The sequence below is a fragment of the Equus przewalskii genome, chromosome 1 (genome assembly GCF_037783145.1).
Source record: "Equus przewalskii isolate Varuska chromosome 1, EquPr2, whole genome shotgun sequence".
In the NCBI taxonomy this organism is placed as follows: Eukaryota; Metazoa; Chordata; class Mammalia; order Perissodactyla; family Equidae; genus Equus; species Equus przewalskii.
The window spans coordinates 36,892,676-36,915,332 of NC_091831.1; the positions used below are offsets into that span (position 1 = coordinate 36,892,676).

Genomic DNA, 22,657 nt, shown 5'->3' on the forward strand with positions numbered 1-22,657 from the left:
AAAGTTGTGCTGGACAGACTAAACGTCTAAAAGCATCTGACAGCTACTGCCATCTTAAAGCATCTGAGCAGGTATGGTCCCAAGACTCAGTATTTCAAACTGTAAACTGCACTCTTTATCACTATTAGACTCAGAATTACATTGTTTTCCTGAAATTGTGGTTTATTGTAATCTTTATCCTTTTTCCCAAAGACCATTCTACACATTTATTCTATTTCAGTAATTACCATGCTACCCAGAAGAACAAGTGAACAGTTTATTAAGGATTAAATGAGGGTATGGAATGTGATACAGTACAAGTAAGACACTCAAGATGGATATAACAGTACTACTCACACAAAAAGTTAAATCACACTTCAAAAAAAATCACAAGACAAAAGAAAAAGCAATTCCATCATTATAAAGTAAGGTATTTCATGCAAAAGACTCCAAAAACCCTCCCCCAACCCCCCCAAGCTCCCAACAAACAAAAAGCTATCTGAAAATATTGCCATGCTATCATACTAACCACAATATAATCATTCACAGAAAAACAACACGCTAACTAAGTAATGGATTAGATGAAACAACAGGCTGCAATACCGCAAATTCATAGACTACGATGATTTTACATGATAAGCAATTCCAGATTCACTCATAGGGTGAGTAATATGGGCTAAATGTTGAGAGGTAAGGTATGTAAATATAAATTCCATTAACTCATCTCATTATCTTCTAATTATAAAACTGGAAGCTTCCAGAACCTGAAAAATTTTATAAAATTTGGCATAGTCCATTTGTGTTCCAAGAAATGACTGTATGATCATATTTGCAATTATTAGAGAACTGTATAAAAGCACTCCAAGGTCAGGAACTGACCTCTTAAATAAAGATCACAATTTACATCATAGAAACAACTGCAGATATGCATTTACTTTAACTCTTACTCAAGACAAGAAATGTGATTCTCTAGAACTTCACATACAAGTTACTGCAAAGGGCCAGCTAATTAAGAGACTAAGTAAAATGTAAAACAAAGGTGAACTGGTACAGAGAGTGAAAGGGAACGTCCCCATTTACAAAGACTTAAGGGGGTAAAAATCCTGCCTTGACTTCTGAGGGAGCTGGAGACTACGAATAAAATAGACTGTCAAGCCATAACTCATGTCTCTGTAACAAGACGTTTTAGCAGGTTTTATGGAAAAGATAGCTCTACATTAGAAAATAGGAATGGCATTTTATGGGATAGCATTCCCCTCCACAGCTGCCAAACTGAACACAAGCCTGGACATCATGTGATGCACAATAGAAGTGTATTTCCAATTGAGCGTAATGTCACAATGACCTAACCCAGGAGCAGAAGTGCCCGTCTCACTGCACCTGCCCATTCAGGAGACCAGGAGACAACCGGGACACCGATATTTCATGGTTCTGGGTTGAGTTTACCTATGGTATATGAAGTGCCAGTAACAATAAGGCCAAAGAAAAAGAACAGGAAAAAATACTTAGGACAAAAAACTACCCACTCCCATTTGCTATTTTTTTTCCTTTAGATTTAAGGTAATTAGAACAGACTGGAAAATTATTCAGGATTACCCTTCCTGCCCCTGAAACTTAACTTCCAATTTACATTCCACGAAAAGAACCACCATAATTTTTCAGTGGCAGGATTTAGTATCTCTCAAAAATGGAAGCATTTGCTCTAATTTTCACAGAATGACAGGAGAAAATTTTCAAATGCCGAACCCAGAGTTTGAGGCCAATAAAGGAACTTCTGTAGCAATCAGGACTATCATAATTAGAGCTCTTTGGAATGTGTCTTATACATACAAAGGTATCACAAATTAAATCCCCAGAGTACTCATGAAACAAGTTCTTAATTGGGAAAGATTTCTAACGAGAGATAAAACTTCCATCAGCAAATTAGATCTGATAAATCAATCTTTCCCAACTGACAAAGTCTCTGCTAGCTTCTCAACACAGCATCTGGAATCAAACGTAAAGATCGCTCAATCATGATGATGCAAGATGAAGTACAGATGAGCAGTACACATGAAAACGTGGAAACCGCTGCAGTACTCAAACAGTAGATTTATATTACAAAGCAATGTAAATAAATATTGGGCTAGTACAAAAGCTCTTATTTACAGTTTTACAAATGAAACTGTATTCAGTGTAAATGCTGTGTTTTCAAGAACACAGTACTGTATTAGTAAAATGAATTCTGTTGAGGGGATTACAGTTTCTGTTAGCATCAATGCACAACGTATAAAAGATTCAAGTTAACTCTGCTTATAATTTAGTACAGACAAACCCAGTTTAACCTGGAATGGCATCTGTTAAAGTGCTGAAAAACAGGAAATATTTAGAAAACACTGTACATTATTAAAGCTTTATCAAGTCAGAATGTTATACTTCTTTCACATTTTTTATCCTTTTGCCACAGGCTTGTAGACAAGATGATTTTCCTCAGCAAAGGAGTAAAACTTAAGAGGCCACCAGCTGCTTAGATGATTTTAGGTTCAGTGGAGTTAGCTTCCTAAAACAACTATTTAGCCATCGACCATACCTTCAGGCCTCACAATCTGGTAAGTAATTAAATATTCGGGATAAGCCTGGAAGAGAAAGATTAATTCAAATATTGGTAAACAAAATTCTTTGAAAGGAGATTTATCGTAAGGATTCCTAATCTTTAGGGAAGAGGTTCTAAATTAGTGCTGTGGATCAGAATCCTCTAAGGGCATTTTCTCAAAACATCCTTACCTTGACTCCAATCCTTTAGGCTCTGAATGGTCTAGAATGGGTACTAAGCCTGTGTTTGTCTGTTTTTAATAACTGAGGTGACTCTGCTATATATCCCCAGTTCAGAACACTGCTCTAGAGATGCTTTTGACTAGATCTGTGTCACTAAGAGCAAGAGGGAATTATATATTTCTTTGCTACAGACAGGTTAATTATTAAATATAGGATTCTGATCAATTATATTTTACAGAAGCTAAAAGAAAGGATTCAGTATAACAGGCAAAATCTGAACAAGGTCTATAGCTTAGATGTAAATTATATCAATGGTATTTTCCCGATTTTAATAATTTTAAGAGAACATCCTTGATTTTAGGAAATACACATTGAAGTACTTAAGGGTAAAGGAACAAGCCTATAACCTATTCTCAAGAAGTTCGGAAAAAAAACTATGTGTGTACACACACGTACACACACACACAGGGAGTGAATGATAAAGGAGAAAGAGAATAATAAACTGTGAACAGCTGGAAAATCTGAGTAAAGGGTATAAGGGTATTCTCTTCACTATTTTTGTAACTTTTCTGTAAGTCTGAAATTATTTCCAAATATAAGTTAAAAAGAAATTCAGTTCTTCAGGCAACATGCCTCGTCAGTTTAAGAGATTAGTAAGAAGTTAAAGCAATGGCTCTAAAGCATTTCTGAAGATGAACAAATAAAATGGAATTACTTGTTCTCCTCTGTAAATCACATATTCAGCTAATGCTAGGCCATTCACACTGGGTCGACCAGTGACTGAGTGATGTCCTGGAGGAGAATGTGCCATTTTCATTGCGCTGAACTGCAGGAAAGACTTTCCCAAGGTTACCCGGCAAAAGAGCAGCTGCCTACAACAAGAAAAGGAAAAGATCTTGAAGACAAGGCAGCACATGACAGTTTAATTTGTGTACACTGCATAAGCTTTAAATGCATTTATACTTAAACACTTATGATTGCTTTTATCATTTCACCCTTAAAAGAACTTTGTAAGAATGTCTTCTACTCTCATTAATAAGAGAATTTGTTGGGCCAGCCCTGGTGGCCTAGAGGTTAAGTTTGGCATGATCCGCTTCCGTGGCCTGGGTTGGACCTACACCATTTGTCTGTCAGTGGCCATGCTGTGGCAGCAGCTCACGTACAAAAAAAGGAGGAAGACTGGCAGAGGATGTTAGCTCAGGGTGAATCTTCCTCAAGAAAAAAACCCCAAAAAACAATCTGTCACTTTAATCCTTATTTTAAGTGCAAAACCTAAAAATGTAATAACCTTATAGAGATGCAGACTCTACCTTCTGTTTGTATCCCAGCAAAAGTACAAATCACAAGCCAAGTGGGAAGGAGGAGAAAGTTTAAGGGGCTTCCAAGAGTGGTTTGCACAGGTGGGTAATTATTCAACTGAGCCTAGTTTGATCCCACTTTCAAAATATATTTGAAATCCATGCACTTCTCTCTCTTTTTTTTTTTGAGGAAGATTAGCCCTGAGCTAACATCTGCTGCCAATCCTCCTTTTTTCTGAGGAAGACTGGCCCTGAGCTAACATCCATGCCCATCTTCCTCCACTTTATATGTGGGACGACTACCACAGCATGGCTCACCAACTTGTGTGATGTCTGCACCTGGGATCCGAACCAGTGAACCTGGGCTGCCAAAGCAGAACATGCGAATTAACTGCTGTGCCACCGGGTGGGGCCCCCATGCACTTCTCTTAATTCTACTGCCACCATCAAGTCCAAATCACCAAAATTTTCAACTAGATTATAACAATGGCCTCTGAACTAATCTTCCTGTTTCTATTCTAATTCCCATCTAAACTATTCCAAGCAACCAGTGGTTTAGAAAAAAACAACAAAAAACATAGATCACATCACCTTTTTGCTTAAAACCCTTTAGAGGCTGCCCACTGTACTCAGAAGAAAATCTAAATTCTTTACAATGCTCTGATTTCTCTAATCTTACCTTGTGTTCATTATGCCCAGGCACATTAATTTTCTTTCTTCCTATCAGCCAAACTTTCTACTCCATGGCCATCATACATACTGTTTCTTCTACCATCTAGAACAGTATCTATTCTACCTAGCACTCTTCACCCAGCTAATACTCATTTTTCATGTTTCAGCTGAAATGTTACCACCTCAGATAGGTCTTCCCTTACCAGAAGTTTTTTTTTTTTTTTAAGATTTTATTTTTCCTTTTTCTCCCCAAAGTCCCCCAGTACATAGTTGTATATTTTCAGTTGTTAGTCCTTCTAGTTGTGGCATGTGGGATGCTGCCTCAGCGTGGCCTGATTGAGTGGTGCCATGTCCGCACCTAGGATCCGAACCGGCGAAACCCTGGGCCACCGAAGCAGAGCATGTGAACTTAACCACTTGGCCACGGGGCCAGCCCCTTACCAGAAGTTTTAAGCAGATCACTCTCCCACTCCCCTCAGGTATATGATTTGGCCTTCCTTAGTTCCAACGAACCTTTTTTTATTACTTCATTGTTTCTCTCTCTTCTTTTCTTTTAGAGGGGAACAGGAGGTTTTGGTGGACCAGTTGATGATTCTGTTCTCCAAAGAAGACAGGCTATATATCTTTTATTCTAGATATGCCCTTTGGAAACCTTCTCAGCATTTCTAACAGATTTTCTATTCTAGTCACAATCAGTTCCATGATAATCCAGAATACATAAGTCTTCAGTTAATAAACTTATTTCCAGACAACTAAGTATTCTGTCCCAAAGACAGTTTAGAAGAGGTACTAGAACACTGCTTATTACTAATAATCAGTACTATTTAACCTCCAGATAATATAAGTAAAAACAGCAGTGTTCAAGTTACAGAATCTCAAGAAATAACAAGCCTCTTAACCAGCCCAATTTATGATTTAAAAAAGAAGTGGGTAGGAGGTAATATGCAGGAGGGCTGACTTTAGACACCTACTTGAGTCTAAATTTGGGGAGAAAACGAGAACAAAACAAAAACAGACATGGTTTCTCTCCAAGACTACAGTTCTTCACCTTGGTAACCTTTCAAAATCAGCTGGGAAGCTTTCAAAAATCATAATGCCCAGACTGTATTCTAGGCCAATTAAATGAGAATCTCTAAGGGTGGGACACAGGCATTAGTAGTTTTTAAAGCTCCCCTGGTGATTCCAATGTGCTGCTAAGGCTGAGAACTACACCTCTGGGTGTTTTCTAGATCAGTGATTGGAAACATCAGTACCATCTGGGAACTTGGTAGAAATTAAAGCTCTAGGGTCCTACTCGTGACCCACTAAATCGGCAGCTAGGAATCCAGGTTTTAACAAGCCCTATAAGTGATTCTGGTGATCTAGGTGATTCTCTAGATCTTTATAAGCAGTGCCCTAACTGTAGGATAAATCTCAATAAGTAATCTGAAGTGATTTTTCAAATGGGAGAAGATAATTTATTTACCTATGAGGATTTTATCTATTAGGGCCAAGTTATTTGAATGATTTTAACAACTGAGTTACAACAGGCTAACTAAAAGTGGAAAAAAAGAGTGCAAAGTAGTTATTTGATAATAATGTGCTTTCTAAAGGAACTGATGTGTTTTATTATAACCTTTTGAGTAGTAATATCACAAATTGAGGAATGAGATCGTGTCACAGTGGAAGAAAGACTCCCTCACCCATTGTCATGAAATGACTAGACTTGGCAAGTAGTGTCATTTCAGCATTTGAATACTAGAGTTCTAAGGAGTCCACAGTCCTACAATATTCAAGGCTGCAGTAAAATCTCTTTTATGTTCAATGGTTATTTTCTACTCCATATTCTTTAAGCACCAGCTGTTCTAATGATTAATGAGTTAGATAGGTCAAGTGTTTAGAACTGTGCTTGACTCATACAGATCATTTAATAAATATCAGCTATTATTATAACTGGTGAGAGGGCCAAAAGCAACCTGAAACACACCTAGCTTGGATTCCTAAAGTTGTCCAAGATAGTGCCTTGCCCCCCTAAATTTCTCAAATACGAAACCAGTTCTTATCTGATTCTTATCAAAATAAAAAAGGAGACCTCTTACCTGTGGCAAACGTAACAGGATCTGTCTTTGTGAACTGGACACCCAGTACCTCCTCCAATTCCATATACATACTGATTACTTTTGGAAGAGTTTTCAGCAAAATAAATCCCTGCTCCAAACATGCCACCTATGTAGGCATGCCTTTCATCGAAGCCTTTGTGGATAATTGCATTCACAAAGGGTGACCCTAAAATATATATAGATGGATAACAATTCAAAATTATCTCAGAAGAAAAAGAACAGAAAGTAAAGCCTCTTAGAAGTTAAATTCTTAAACATATATACACTGCTGCCACAACAAAGCGAAATCAAAAAACAAGGGTAACAGGTTAATAGTCAGCCGGTTTACTACTTTAGAATAAATAAATACTTTAGAAGAACTGCTATCATTAATTAATATTTTTAATAGCATTGTGGTTAAGATGCCAAAATAAGGGCACATGTAGATTCAACTAGAAAAACAAACAGACTGCTTGAAATATCAATGCTAGAGTTATCAAATTGTAGACCATACAAATCCAAAACCAAGAGTCTCATAATGCACCTCATATAGCAGGTGTGAATGAAACTAGGCTTACAATGACACCCACGTCTGTGTACTTTTTCTAGATATCAAAAGTGGCCTTTTCATGTTCATTCTCTTCTTTATACCTCTTCTCTCCCATCCTTCCACATCTCTGCCTTTCATCACCTGCTATACCATATTCAATCTGTAAATGCAGTGTGTTCCTTCATTTCCTACATATTGACTTCTTTCTCCTCCTCCCTTCCATGTGTGCTGAAAAAGGGAGCTTAGCCAAAGGGAAGGTGCTGGGCGCTGCAACCAGGCCCGGGAGTAGGGTGAGGGTGGGGTTGGGAAGAGCCAACATAACACAGCTAAAAAACTGATTCATCAAGATCAGTGTCCCTGTTCACAAAGGACAGGAAAATACATCGAATTCCACTTTACAGAAATACTGAAGAATAGAATCGTTTATTTGAATTAATTTGGAAAAACTAAAACCATTTGTATTATAAAATGGAAAAATCACTCATTATAACCATCAAGTCAATACAGAAATAAATGTTATGCTCTGTGCCAAGAGATTATCATGATGATTTTTAGGGTTTTGGAACAAGAAGTACCATTTAGATGTTATACACCAATTCTGCTCCATTCTGCTCTAGCCATTCTTCTAGGGGATTGTGAAATTTAAATACTGTGTTTTATAGAACTTTATAGGTCTCTAAAAATTTTCTGCAATCAAGGCCAAATTAAGGAATAGACTGGAGCTAATATGGGTAATGTGCTTGAAGACTTGATAAACACTACATTAATATCTATATTAATCTTTGCTACAAACTTGAAAGACCACTCAACACCTGCCAACTTGCAACGTACAAAAAAGTAACGGTGGAGCTCTTGGTTCAACGAAGTTCTCAGAAACCTCCATAGATCCAATGACAACGGCTCTTTTAACACTTAAGCTAAACGTAGTTCTGACACTTAGAATCAAAGTCAGAATAGGATGTATATACTCTTCTGAGGGGATTTTTCAGATATTATTCTAATTTTAATTCAATCAACTAGTTAAAAATAAAACACGCCATTTCTCAGAATGATCGTAATATATAAAGAAAAAAGGAAAATATGAATAATCAACATTCCTATTTCTGTATTTTTTTCCATTTTATAAACCATCCATCATATAATACACAAATTCAAAAGAGGTTGAAAATATGAATATAAATGTAAAATTTACAGAAAAAATTAGGTTTATTTTTTTAAAATGACATAAGGAATACGCAGATTTATTATTATTTCATACTTGACAAAAAACTATCCTAATGTGGAGGAGGATGGTGGTAGGGTGAGGGGGAAGGAATCTTACCATGGAATAGCATTCTTTCATTTGCATGGTTGTGATTTTCTTCAGAAACTTCTTTTCTCCTGTGAGTATATCTCTCCCATAGCTTCTTGTTACAAACTTTCTGAATCTATAAGAGAAACCAGAAAAATCAAATCTTTAGGTCATAATAATTATCTACTTGTTCATCTTAACTAAAAATGGGCCACATACTCAGCCAGAAGAGAGGCAAAACTTGCCTTGAAATGTTAACTATGTGTTGTTCTAGTCAACTAAAAATATTTTGTCCCAGCCATAAAGATGGAAATACAGCTACATTTTGGAAACCAAAACTTCAAAGGGGAAAATAGCTACATGGCCATTATGTGATATAAAGTCAAGAATACCATTAATTGATTAAAACACTTCCATGCTCATTAATTTAGAATCACTACTAAAACATCTCCAAATTAGACATGCTAAGTTCTGTATCTAAGTATTAGAAAGAACAGTATCTTTTTTCCTGTTTTATCTAGCTCAAAGTACCATCTTTATCTGTTTTTAATTAAAAAATGGTTAAAACAGCCACACCAAAATCATTCTTAAGACACACACACACACAAACACACTTATTACTCCCTGTACCCTTCCCTATCCCTCCAATTCCCAGAACTTTTGTCTAGAGAAGACTTAAAGGTGGATAATGGTCCCATTAGGAGTATTTCCAGGGTAAAAATTCACAATCCTAGAGCTATTTCACAGCTGTGTTTAAAGGTGCTACAGCCCCCTGCTGGTCCCAGAAGACATCTAGGAGCTCATGGTTTTAGTCTTGGCTCAAATTAACTCAAAGTACAGTCACAGAAGTAATCAAGGAACACAACTGGCATAAACAGATCTCATTTATGTAAAAGAAAAAGAAAAGTTTCATTATTGAATAATTTTTCAATAAATATTGCATTAAAATACCTTTTTGCAGGAAGAAAGTGTATCTTCCTCAAATTCAATGACTTTGAAATCAAACACATATTCTCTCTCCTGCCCTCACCCTTAACAAATCTCTACGATTTTGTTACTGCTTGCAGACAAAGAGGACTTGACTGAAACTTCCTGTAGTAGGCATAACTGTCTTATTAAAAATGATTATACATATGTCCATGAATGGAAATCTCAAGATGTCATTCTTATGTCATACTATGATATAAACTAATAAAAATGAGCTCCCAGAAGTATTAGCCCTTCACCTGAATGTGTGTTTGTTTTAAATCATTTAATTTCTATTAGTGTAAAATAGCAAGCTCAATGGTTTTAGTTTTAGTTACTATTCACTAACTCTAAAGTATGACATCTAATATTATACTCATAATAGGGTATTACTGTTAAACAGTAACACAACACAGCTGAAAGATTTGATATTGTTCACTTTTAAGTTTAAAATCTAGGTATTAGAAAGACATCTGCAAAATTTTAATTCTAACCATAAATTAGATGTAGTTAACACAAAATCATTATGCATCCCAAGTAGAGTATGTAGTTTGGCTTGCTATAGCTTAACAAAAACAGCAAAATTGGAAAATGTCCTGAGAAGAGTAACTGATACCAATAAGGAGACGAGACTCTCATTAGAATGACTTAAAACTTCTTTTTGGAAAAGATGAAGATACAGAGTGAATACTATTAAAATTATAAAAAAGTGGTACATACAGGGGCTCACAGAAACCTGGAGTAGTCACAGGACAAATAAAAAAGGCATAATAAAACTAAGATGGAGTTCTTTTATGAGCCACAAAAAAATTGCCCTTTGTTAGAATAACGTACCTTAATAGTAGTTTGTATGTTTCAAGTCCTAATCCTACAGGATTTATTTTACCCCAAGATAAAGCATAATCCCTAAACTTGAACATGTTCAACAAGGGCTAGATTACTGGTTATAAAAATAGTACAGAGATTTTGAGAATCTTAACCTCCCAAGGATATAATCTTTCCCAAAATATCCCCTGATGCCATGTCAAAGACCTACAGACCAGGACAGATCATTATATTCTTAAGAAAGTTAATTACGGCTTCAGGGTTTGAAAACTATGGTCTCAGCAAACTTTATCTTCACCAACTTATTACCTTGAGAATATTGTATCTGTTGAAGATTCCACCTGCATGACCTCCATCTCTGTGCTCTCGGACTGTACTTTGCATCTGATGGAAAAATATTTCAAATATACATGCATTAACTTCTATGTCTTTTCAGATTTGAGAGATATGGTTCTTGACTCATCTGATTCTATTTTTGAGAATACAAAATGAGTTTTTAATATTTTTGTTAAGGAATGAGTTCTATAAGTTCAAAAGTACTATTTTCTAAAAATGTTAGCTAATACAATCTGAAAACAATATTTAGAGGTGAAAATTATATAATGCAAACTAAAGGAAGAAAAAGAAACAAGCAGATGCATAGGTGAGCTAAACATACAAAGCTAACCACGTGACATACTAAAAACAAACCAAAATAATGATTTGTTCCCATTTGTTCTGCCGTAATAAAGCAAAATTTGTATTTCATTGAGAGCTGCAGTTTAAGTTTTAGAACTAAGTCTCACTCAACTTTGTATCTCTGTGCTCAACTCACACACATAAGGTACATGTTCTTCAAACTGTTAAGGCACTATTCAAAGATTTCAGTGGATCCAAGAGTTTTGTGGAAAGAAAGCTGGAAGAAAAATTTCCTGGATAAGTAGCATCCACATATTCTGGGTCTTGTCTAAGATACTGGGCTTGGCAATTGCTTTCGTGAAGGGAGAGAACATTAGCATTTTCTTTTCAGCAACCTCTTCTCCAACAGAAGTCTGTGCTATTATTAATTGTAGTGCTGAACCGAGTTACTGGAATTAAGGTTTCTTGAGGGAGTGTACCTTAAATGCCGATTTCGAAAGCCTTCCAGGTGGTAAAGAGTTAGGGACAATTAAATACCCTACTACATGTTCAAGTAGATCGGAGAACCTCCAGGAAATTGAGCTACTGAGGTAATATTCATTTCAGGTGCATGAACATACCTCTTCCTCCACAGACTGAAACTCTTTGTCATCAGGGGACAGATCTATGAGAATTGTTCCACTTCCAGAGGTATTCAGAGTTAAGTATGGGTTAAGACCTATCAAATGAAATTTGAACGTAAAAAAAATTTGCCAGAAAAACTGTTAACACCAACCAAAAATAACCACCTAATATATCTGATGGTTACTACCAATTTTAAAAATATTTTTATTTTGCAATAATTTAGATTTACAGGAAGGTTGAGAGAGAGTTCCTGTGTACCCTTCATTCAACTTCCTAATGCTACCATTAGGAGCATTAATGCTCCCATTTCATTTAACCATAGTACATCTATCAAACCTTACTAAGTAAATTACAGACTTTATTTGGGTTTCACCAGTTTTTCCCACTAATGTCCTTTTTCTGTTCCAGAATCCAAACCAGAACACCACACCGCATTTAGACTACTAATTTTTCACCTGACAAGTCATAAGGGTTTTGTGAGAACAGTTCAGAGAATCTTTCTATTCTTTATCTATTCTTAATGAGTCTGTCACACATTGTCTTATTCAAATCATTTCCTTTACTAACTATGCAGCCCCTTCAGCATTTAGTCCCTTTATTTTTTATAAATGTGAGGAAGAATTATGACAGAAACCTGCACAGCCTCAGGTAATTTTAAATCATCCTAAAATGAGAAGTCCATAGTTTACTAACTTCTGAATGCCTATTCTAACTCCTAATAGATTCTTTAATTCAGCAATGAATTCGTCATATTTTCTGAATGTCAGTGGTCAAGATAAACCATATACACTTTTGTATCTTTACTCTCACAAAAGCTTTTCAACAGAATCAAACAGAATTTCGAATTTCTTTGGTATATCTGTTAACACAACTCTCCTTTAATCTCTACAAGAAGATCTCTAAAGCTCCGCTCTCTTCTCAGGTAGAGATCAAATCCTTCATCGCTGGGTTAAGGTGTGGCAGTGTGCCTTTGGAGATTAAGAGCACTATTCTAGTTCTGAGCTCTTGTCTGACTAATAGGACTACCACCAACATGCCAAACTCTAATAAGGACTGATAGGTATGGCTGAATTACAGTGTCTAGGTATTTCACAGAATAAAGACTTAACAATAAAAAGACTGTGAGAAACTCTTGACTAAGGCATCTTTAGACCACCTTAAGGAGACATTTATCAGTACTGAAAGATCAGGACAAGTAATCTACTGACTTGATGATCAGACAAAGTCATTCTATGTCATGACCACATTTCTCCTCCGTGTAGGAATAAATGTTCCCACCCAACTATCGCTGGATGTATCAGAATGACTACAGGACCAGAGGTGGCATGGAAGTACACACTTCTGCCACTTGGGCGCAGTGTATCTGTTTCTGTCATTGTTTCCTGAGCCTTGCAACAAGGTCTTAATAACCGCGTTGCAGGCTCCATCAGGTGTTTAATGTACAACTACTGTCTGCTTTCCTTTTCAACCTGCCTCTTTCCTAAATGACCCTTGTTATCCCAGTACTCCTTTGTAATTGCCATTCTACCAGATCAGGATTATTCTAGTGAAGTTGCAAGGGCAGTCCACAACTGAGGGTTTTAGTTCCTCTTTTTGATGCTATTTATACTGTATACTAACATCCAGGGAGCCACGGGTTTTCCTTCTTCTTTATCTTATAAAATTTTGTCATCTATACTAGAAATATCCAAGGCTATCTCACATTTTAAACATTTTCCCCCAGTCCCTACCAGTTTAAAGCATTCCTTAGCTTGAATCACCTAATTTTTAGAGCTGCTCTTTTTTCTTCTTCAAGAGACGGATCCTATCCTGGCCAGCACACATTCTTCTCTGAAAATCCCCTCACTTTTGCTAGTGGAGGTTTATCTTCAATCCTAGTTGTATAGCCAGAACTTCAATTATAGGGCGCTTCTGACCCCAGGGTAAATCCCTCCCCTCAGTTTAATAATGAAGTTAAAAGGTGGTTTTTGATACTTAAAACAATTCATCTTTCTACAGCCAGGACCTGGTACACAGAGTGTTAACACCTGTTGCACGATGCAATTTACATTTTCCTTAAGTATCTGCCTTCAGGAGAAATAAAAAATGTTATTCAACTTTGTTTTGTTAAAGTTCCTCAGCTGTAGCATTGTTTCCCAGTATTTCCACTGCAAGTGTTTATAATTTAACTATTTACAATAAAGATTTATAACATTATTTTACGGGCAGGCCTAAACATCTAGTCATTATCTATTATATTATCATTAAGATAGGAGATATCCAAGTTTCAGATTTTCTAGAATCACACAATTTTAGAGCTACAAATATTTCAGAAATAACTGAATAGAAATGACAGAAATAACGTCAGAACTAAAGCAATTCCCAAATTTCTGAATGGCCCAGAAATTTTACTTAAGTTCACACACAGTTAACAACAGCTCAGGAAGCTTAACAGTAGCAGAGTTAAGACCTGATCCCAGGTTTCCTGAATCCTAATTAGTGCTTTTCCTACTAAATGGGCTCTTACGGATTTTTATATTATCATTTACTAAGTTCAGGGCTGCCATTACGCAAACTGTTAAACTGATGATAGCAATGATTTAAAGTGAAATACCTTGTTGTCCAGAGATAAGTCTCTCAACTCCTTTAATTAGTTTGTGTCTATGTCCATAAGCATTGATTCCAATCTCCTTCAGCTCCTTGTGCCCCATTTCAACTAATACATCCAAAGTGATCTTACAAAAGAGGAGGAAACTGTTTAGGAGACTTACTCATTTGGTAAATATTCAGATACTGGTGCTCTCATAACGCACTAGATTCACACATTTACCTCAAATTATTTTGAACAGCTGAGAAATGAAAGCAAACTAGTTGTCAAACTGAAAATGAAAGTTGCAGCTAATTAAACAGAAAGTTGAGTCATGAACTACCAAAAATATCATTATTTTCATTTAACATAAGAACTTGAGCAGAACTAAACTGCAAAACAAAAACGCACTTTCAAATTAACCACATTAGGTACATGATTTTATCTTTTCCACCCTCACTATACATCCAACCTGTTTACACAATGCCTTCAAGGGTTCCTCCAAACTCTGGGCTATGCTAACTGGTACATCTGCATCATTGTTCAAACTAACGCTTCTACCTCAAATATACTATTCCTACTTTGTAAAATGAAGACACTCTTTAAAATCCTATTTTATTTACATATCGTCCATGAAGCTTTGCCTAAATAATCCAGCTTGTTGTAGTAACCATTTTTTTCCGGTGAATTTCTAAATCTATGCCAAAAATTTAGCTCTTCATATGTTCTTTGTTATAGCTCCATAAGTAGAAAGAAAGTTCCCTAGTGGTAGTCTGTAGCAACTACATTTACTGAATCAAAAAAATCAGTAAACGCATTCTGACAGTCCTTTAAATTCTGACTGTTCTAGAAAATCCCAGATATATAGTTGGTGTATCTATGTATCTTCCCATAGTGGTTAGCAAAGTTTCAGGCTTAGAGTGAGTAGTGACTGACACAAGAGAACTGAACAAACAGAGGTCAAGGATAATTTACTTTAAGGATGGAATAAGCTAAACTTTTCATTCAAGAAAGCTAATACTACACAAGACTCAATTTTTATGTGCTAATAAACTAAATGGAAATTCCAAGATGAAGCCAAATTAGAAGAGTGACTGATTTCTAGTTTAAAAAAACATCCCCCTCACCCCTCAATACGGTGAATGGCTCAGGGCATTTGAAGTATGTCTTTTTTTTTTTGGTGAGTAAGGCCCTGAGCTAACGAACATACTAACATCTGTTGCCAATCTTCCACTTTTTGCTTGAGGAAGACTGTTGCTGAGCAAACATCTGTGCCAATCGTCTTCTATTTTGTGTGTGGGATGCTACCACAGCAAGGCTTGATGAGCAGTGTGTAAGTCCATGCCTAGGGCTCTGGACTTGTGAAGCCTAGCCCGCCAAAGCAGAGCACATGAACTTAACCACTATACCACTGGGCTTGTCCAAGTATGTCCTAATTTTTGAGGATCCATAAAACACCAAACCAAGCAAAACCATTTGTGTACTCACCTGTTCTCTCTCAAATATATCCATTAGGTGCTCAAGTCCAAGATTTCTTAAAAATTGAGTTATGCTAAAATCTACTCCTGGAACTGAAAAATAAAAAATCCAGAAAACACAGTTTCACACCAGAATAATGAATAATAGATATCAATGTTATACAATAAAGTTTTACGATATTACTATTATATGAAGAATGGGAAGATGAAGCCAAATATTAATAGCCACTCGGGATAGAATACTGAACATGACATCAAAAATTACAAAGAGAAAGCTAGAAAATTTCATTGTTAGAAGAAATAGTTAACCAGAGGGGCACTCTCAGGTTAAAAAACAGTCAAAAAAATTTATTTTTAACTGTATCTTTAAAATAAGTTTCCACACAGCTGAAACTAATATAATGTTATATGTCAATTATGTCTCAAAACAAAAAAGTTCCCCTATCTCTGAGGATTTAAGCTACTTCACAAAAAAGTTTATGAAAACAAGTTCCACAACGTCGCACAGGGTGAGATACATTTTGATGGGTAAAAGATAGAGAACAGCTTTATAGAAACTACAGGTATGTATGTCTCTCTTCTTTTTAAAAAATGATTTTCTAAACTGGCTCTTTTCTGGATTGAACACTTGACTGTAAGACCTGACACCATAAAACTCCTAGGAGAAAACACAGGCAGTACACTCCTTGACACTGGTCTTAGAAGCATCTTTTTAAATGCCATGTCTCCTCAGGCAAGGGAAACAAAAAGTAAACAAATGGCACTACATCAGACTAAAAAGCTTCTGCATGACAAAGGAAACCATCAACAAAATGAAAAGACAACCTAACAACTGGGAGAAAATATTTGTAAATCGTAAATCCAATAAGGAGTTAATATCCAAACCATATAAATAACTCATAAAACTTAGGAAAGAACCAAACAAGCCAATTAAAAACTGGGAAGACCACCTAAACAGACATTTTTCCAAAGAAGACATACAGATGGCCAAGAGGCACAAGAAAAGATGTTCAACATCACTAATTAGTAGGGAAATGCAAATCAAAACCACAATGAGCTATCACCTCACACCCATCAGAATGGCTATTATTAAAAAGACAAGAAATAACAAGTGTTGGAGAGAATGTGGAGAAAAGGGAACCCTTGTAATATTGCTGGTGGGAATGTAAATTGGCACAGCCGCTATGGAAGTCAGTATGGAGAATTCCCAAAAAATCAAAATCAAAGTACCATATGATTCAGCTCTTCCACTCCTGGGTATTTACCCAAAGAACACAAAAACACTAATTTGAAAAGATATACGCACCCACATGTTTACTGCAGCATTATTCACAATAGCCAAGACCTGGAAACAACCTAAGAGCCCACTGATGGACGAATGGGTAAAGAAGACGCGGTATATGTGTGTATGTGTATATGTGTGTGTGTGTGTACTACTCAGCTATAAAAAGATGAAATCTTGCCATTTGCAGCAACACAGATGGACCTTGAGGGTATTATGCTAAGCAAAATAAGTCAGAAGGAGAAGACAAATAAGATATGATTTCACTCATATGTGAAAGATAAACATGTAGATAGAGAAAACAGGCTGGTGGTTACTGGCGGGGAAGGGAGGGTGGGAGGAGGGAGAAAAGGGTAAAGGGGCACATGTGTACAGTGATGGATGGCAACTAGACTTTGGGTGGAAAACACCATGTAGTCTATACAGAAGGCAAAATATAATAAGTACATCTGAGACTCATACAAACACAGTTACCATATGACCCAGCAATTCCACTCCCAGGTATACACCCAAGAGAAGTGAAAAATGTGTCTACACAACAACTGGTACACAAATGTTCATAGCAGCACTATGCATAATAGCCAAAAAGTGGAAATAATCCAAATGTCCATCAATTGATGAATGGATACACAAAATGTGATATGTGTATCCATACAATGAAATATGATTCAGCCATAAAAAGGAATGAAGCATCGATACATGCTACAACATAGATGAAACTCCAAAACATTAGGCTAACTGAAAGCAGCCAGGGCTAGCCCAGTGGCATAGTGGTTAAGTTCATGCACCCTGCTTTGGTGGCAGTGGGTTCACGGGTTCATGGGTTCAGATCCCTGGCATGCACTCATCAACTCATGCTGTGCCAGCGTCCCACACACAAAATAGAGGAAGATTGGCACAAATGTTAGCTCAAGCACAATGTTCCTCAGCAAAAAAATAACAAATAAATGAATCTTTAAAAAAAAAAGTCAATCATAAATATATATTGTATGATTCTATTTATATAAAACGTCTAGAATAGGCAAATTTAGAGAGACAGAAGGAGATTAGTGGTTTCTTAGGGCTGGGGAATATGAGGGATGGAGATTGACTGATAATGGGTACAGGGTTTCTTTCCGGGGTGATGAAAATGTTGTAACCTAAAGATTATGGTGATAGTTGCACAGCTCTGCAAATACACTAAAAAACCAGTGAACTGTACACTCTAAATGGATAAATTTTATGATGTGGATTGCATCTTCATAAAGATCTTCAAAAAAACAAAACAAGAGAATTGGATATTTTGGGACGGGTAAAAAGTATTTCATAAATCTGTAATAAACTGGAAGAGGTAAATAAAGGCATAACTCCTCAACCAAAAGGACTTCCAAATCTCTCAAAAAGCCTACTTACATCTAAAGAGTAGGTTAGTAGCATAAGATTCATCAAGTCTCAACTTGGAAGAAGAAAGTTTCATTAGGAATTCTAATAAATAATGTAAAAGAAATAAAGGGCTAAAGCTTTTAGGCTTTATTAATCAATCTGATACTAATAGTTGTATTTAAGGTTAAAAATGACTCTTTAGCATTCTAAATGACAAATATGTGGCTACAATACCACTTAGAAAGTTATTCTTGCAGAATGTCTCACCCTCCTTTTTCTCCAAACTGGAAGCACCCTCTGTTCCACTTGAACTAACTACTGAAGACAGTTCAGAAAAACTCCCAGATAAATTGTCAAGACTGCTGGCTGCAGAAAGGCTTGATGGGCTGGATGGACCCGAAGACAGAGCATCTGCAGTGGCTCCTGGACTTCTCACACCATTGAGCACTTGAGGTTTATAACATGACGGCAGAGCAGAAGGGGGCATGGCTGCTGTCAGAAGAGCACTGACATCATCTGCCTAGGGTACAAGTCAGAGAGAGTTGAAATCTGAGATAAGCAAGTTTAAATTCTACTATATTCAATAGAATGCACTTAAAAATATGATAAAAATCCAGCAGATTTACACTACAATTACTTATTACATAAAAATTATTTAAGAAAGTGAAGCAAACACGTGATACTCAGTTAAACTGTTATTAAATGTAAAACATAAATCAGAACATCTCTCTCAAGATACATGGAATCAAAATAAAACTGTTAAATGTGGCAAAGCATGAAAAAAATCCTAACTTTGACACCATGGTTGAAAAGCACTGAAATAAATTATAGAAATATCAATTAAAAAAGGCAAGAGCTTTTAACACTATTGCAACTACTCTGAAAGAACTAATTCAACCTACAGAGAACTTTAGTGAACAGAATGACTGTATTTCTTGGAAAATATTTGGCAACATATTTGGTCCTCAAAATTGAACATGGGTGGGGGAAAGAAAGATAATAATTTTAATCAAATCTGCTGGAATGGAAAAAAATCTCCAAATTTACCGGTACATTAATTAGTGACATATACCATTCTTTCACAATATTCAGTTAAGACACTAAGTAATTACCATTCAGTCCTTGTTTTCAGTTAGTCACCTATACTGCTGCAGTCCTCACCTTTTTCTCCCCTCGAGTCTGAGGACTCTCACGGCACTCAGTTTGTATGTAACATTTTTAAAAGAACATTAGCACCATTTATTGGGTGCCTTCTATGTGCCTGACACCATGCCAAGAACTGTAAGCACATTACCTCTTTTAATTCTCATATTAACCAGATATATTTTATCTCCATTTATAAATGAGGTAACTGAGGCTTAGAGGCTAGGCAACATGCCAGTCTGTACAACTCTAAGCGGTAGAACTGGAATTCTAAGGCTGGTCTGTTTGACTGCAAGGCCCATGCATGTTCTCTAGAGCACTTTGTCTCATTGTCGATTATATCTGCTAGACTAACATATGGGCGGACCGAATTAGATAAATTCTCTTCTAAGGTAGTTTGGAACCGGCAAGACATTTCCCTGAAGAAACAAAGTTGCAAATAGGGTTGAGTTGTCAGCCTTCTGAGAAAAATCTACTGAATCTTCAGCGTAGCTGAACTAAATCAGCTTCTCAATGTAACTTGGAACAGCGGAATCTCTCAGTAGAAAGCAGTCTGCAGAAGCGACTCTCCTTCCTCCCAGCTCAAGAAGAATTTCTTCTCCCTTTCCTTCCACTGCTCTGGTCAATGTCCTCAGTGGGAGAGGAAAGAGAGGCACTGTGTCACAGGTGCCAAAGCAGAGGTGGAGGCTACAACAGATATGAGCTCCCTTCGGAGAGGACGAAAAAAGAACTTCCAAAGAAAACTGGAGGAACAAGCTTGTTTCATCAACAATTCTGGGCGAGTAAGCAATGAGAGCTTTGGGATGAGGCAGTGGAGGAGGGAAGGCAATCTCTGCTAGAAGCAGGCTTTTTGGCTGCACAGTGAGGGCAATGTTCCCAGCTGGGGGAGTTCACAGACTCACGGCCTGGACTACCTCACACTGTGCGCACTGTAACTGTTCACTGAGGGCCTGTGCCTACTTTGTTTCCCAACTAACATAAGCAGCTAGAGCTCGTACTTCTTTTTCCCATTTCCAAAGGAACTCAGCATACAATTAACAGATAATTCTCTCATTTACGTACTATATTTCAATAAGTCCTAAGTTTAAATTGGGCTAAAACCCAGATTTTGCCACATTCACCATGAGGACATCTTATATATACCAAGTGAACTTTAAAAAGTCAGGAAAGCACTGAGATTTTTCAAAGAGCCCATCACTTACTGAAACTAAATCTAAAGGTGTTTGTCCTTCCTGATTTTTAAGAGTAGGATCAGCTCCATGGGCCAACAATAAAGCACAAAGCTGTGTTCGTCCCTTCTGGGCTGCTTCATGCAAAGGTGTGAAAGCCCATTTGTCCGTGGCATTGACACATGCATTATACTTTATTAGTAAAGCTGCTACATCTACATGCTGTAAAAGAAAACACTCCTGTTACAGTCTGAAATATTTTACCACACTTTAGTTCTTATCAAGAAACTAGCTATATACCTATTTTTCCATATTTCTAAACTTGCTCTAGAAATGAAAAGAAGAACTTTGTTTCTCCTCAACATCCTAATTTATGGGTAGTTCATTAAAAATCATCGTAGACATTTCAATAACGAGAAGATATATAGAAAATGCTTAAGAATTCTAGGCAAGAAGAGGACTAAACTAATAGGAGTTTAACAATTTCTCATTTATTCCAGTGTTATAATTGCTGAACATCAATTTATAAACTAGCAGCCTTCCTCGATTATTATTAAAGATAGCCAATACTGACTGTAATTTCCAAGGCTGTTATAAGCCAGGAACAAAGCATCTGATCTCTACAGATTCCTATGAATCTCAATGGGTTTTCCAGGCACCAACAAATAAACAACAGCACCAACATCTCACTGAAAATAAGAGATGGGTGCTACAGAAGGTAATAAAACAAAAGACAGAATGTGCTGCAGGTCACGTGGCAAGCTTACAATAAATTCAGAATTGAAACTTGGCAGTTATTTAACCTCTTTAGCCCTCATATTTACTTTTCTGTAAAATGAGAAAGTCAAATTAAATTCTCTTTGGACTGCAACACTGATTTTCACTTTGGAAATTTCAGAGATTTTTAACGTCAACATGAAAGAACTCACCCCATAAGATGCTGCATTATGTAAAGGAATAAGTCCTCCTTTGTCTTGGGCATTCACATCAGCTCCATGTTGTAACAAATACTCTGCAACTTCTAAATTATTATAACCAGCTAATTTAGAAAAGAAGTAAAATTACTTTCACTCGTTAGTATAAAAAATAGGTAAATATATGTCTGTATTTATCTATATATACATATTATTTTATGTATACATATGTGTATATAGGTAAATACACATATTATACCTATATATACATATTAAACATATACAGACATTATTTAAAAGATAAAAAGATTTTATAGAAATCTGAAATTCTCCATTGGAGTCTATTAAAAATTTATCTTATGGAAAAGCTGCCCACTGGCCTCAAGTTGGAAGCTTTTGGTGATGATACCCATTTATTTCAGAGACTCTCAAAGTTACATTAACTGACTTGCTTGTATCTTTTCGTCTTACCAAAGTCTCTGCCTTCATGATTATTATATATACAACTTCCTAAACTCAGGTACATGGGCTCAAGGGCTGCAAGTAAAAGGCATCCAATCATATAAAAGCCAAGTTAGGAACACAAATGGCTGGCAGAACAGGGGACACCACACCAGCGTGGGTCTCAGGGCCCCACTTTCCCAGAGGGCCATAAGGACATGCCTTTTGCTAGAGAGAACTTAGGGGCACACATCTCTACAAGTCCGGCAGCAGAACCTGTATGTTGCTAAAGCCATGAAGTAGAACTTAGTATTTTATATGTGTAACATAAAGCCTCAGCTGTCATCTTGGGAACTGTCAGCTACCTTAGTACATACTTTTAAAGTAAAGTATATTTTATTGGACACATAACCACCAACTGAAAGCAAATCTGAAACTGAACTGGGCTAACATAAAACCAGGTACCACCTGAAACTTTAAAATAGTTCAAAATATTATTCATTTATTTTTATTGTAGTTTTTTAGCCTTTTGCTGAAGGACCTAAAGCAAAATAATTTAATAAGATCAAGTAAAGAAAAACAGAAGTACAAAACTACCAAAAGCTAAATATTACACTGAGTAAAACAGTCCTTCCAGGTCTCAAGGT

At 36.5% G+C, this 22,657-nt stretch overlaps 1 protein-coding gene across 2 annotated transcripts in view; it reads right to left on the reverse strand.

Annotated features, from left to right (window-relative positions):
- Positions 1 to 242: 242 nt before the first annotated feature.
- Positions 243 to 22,657, reverse strand: part of TNKS2 (tankyrase 2) — a 61,650-nt gene continuing 39,235 nt past the window's right edge. Inside the window, exons 17-27 of one of the 2 annotated variants that reach the window (XM_008532372.2) lie at positions 21,585 to 21,694; positions 20,689 to 20,877; positions 18,611 to 18,863; positions 15,710 to 15,792; positions 14,249 to 14,369; positions 11,652 to 11,749; positions 10,723 to 10,797; positions 8,653 to 8,758; positions 6,782 to 6,968; positions 3,449 to 3,605; positions 243 to 2,594 (exon numbers count right to left, since the gene is read on the reverse strand). In XM_008532372.2, the coding sequence (XP_008530594.2) occupies positions 2,532 to 2,594; positions 3,449 to 3,605; positions 6,782 to 6,968; positions 8,653 to 8,758; positions 10,723 to 10,797; positions 11,652 to 11,749; positions 14,249 to 14,369; positions 15,710 to 15,792; positions 18,611 to 18,863; positions 20,689 to 20,877; positions 21,585 to 21,694 (1,442 nt within the window). In that variant the 3' untranslated portion in view covers positions 243 to 2,531. The remainder of the gene's footprint in view (positions 2,595 to 3,448; positions 3,606 to 6,781; positions 6,969 to 8,652; positions 8,759 to 10,722; positions 10,798 to 11,651; positions 11,750 to 14,248; positions 14,370 to 15,709; positions 15,793 to 18,610; positions 18,864 to 20,688; positions 20,878 to 21,584; positions 21,695 to 22,657) is intronic. The other variant, XM_070610412.1, reaches the window with a different exon arrangement.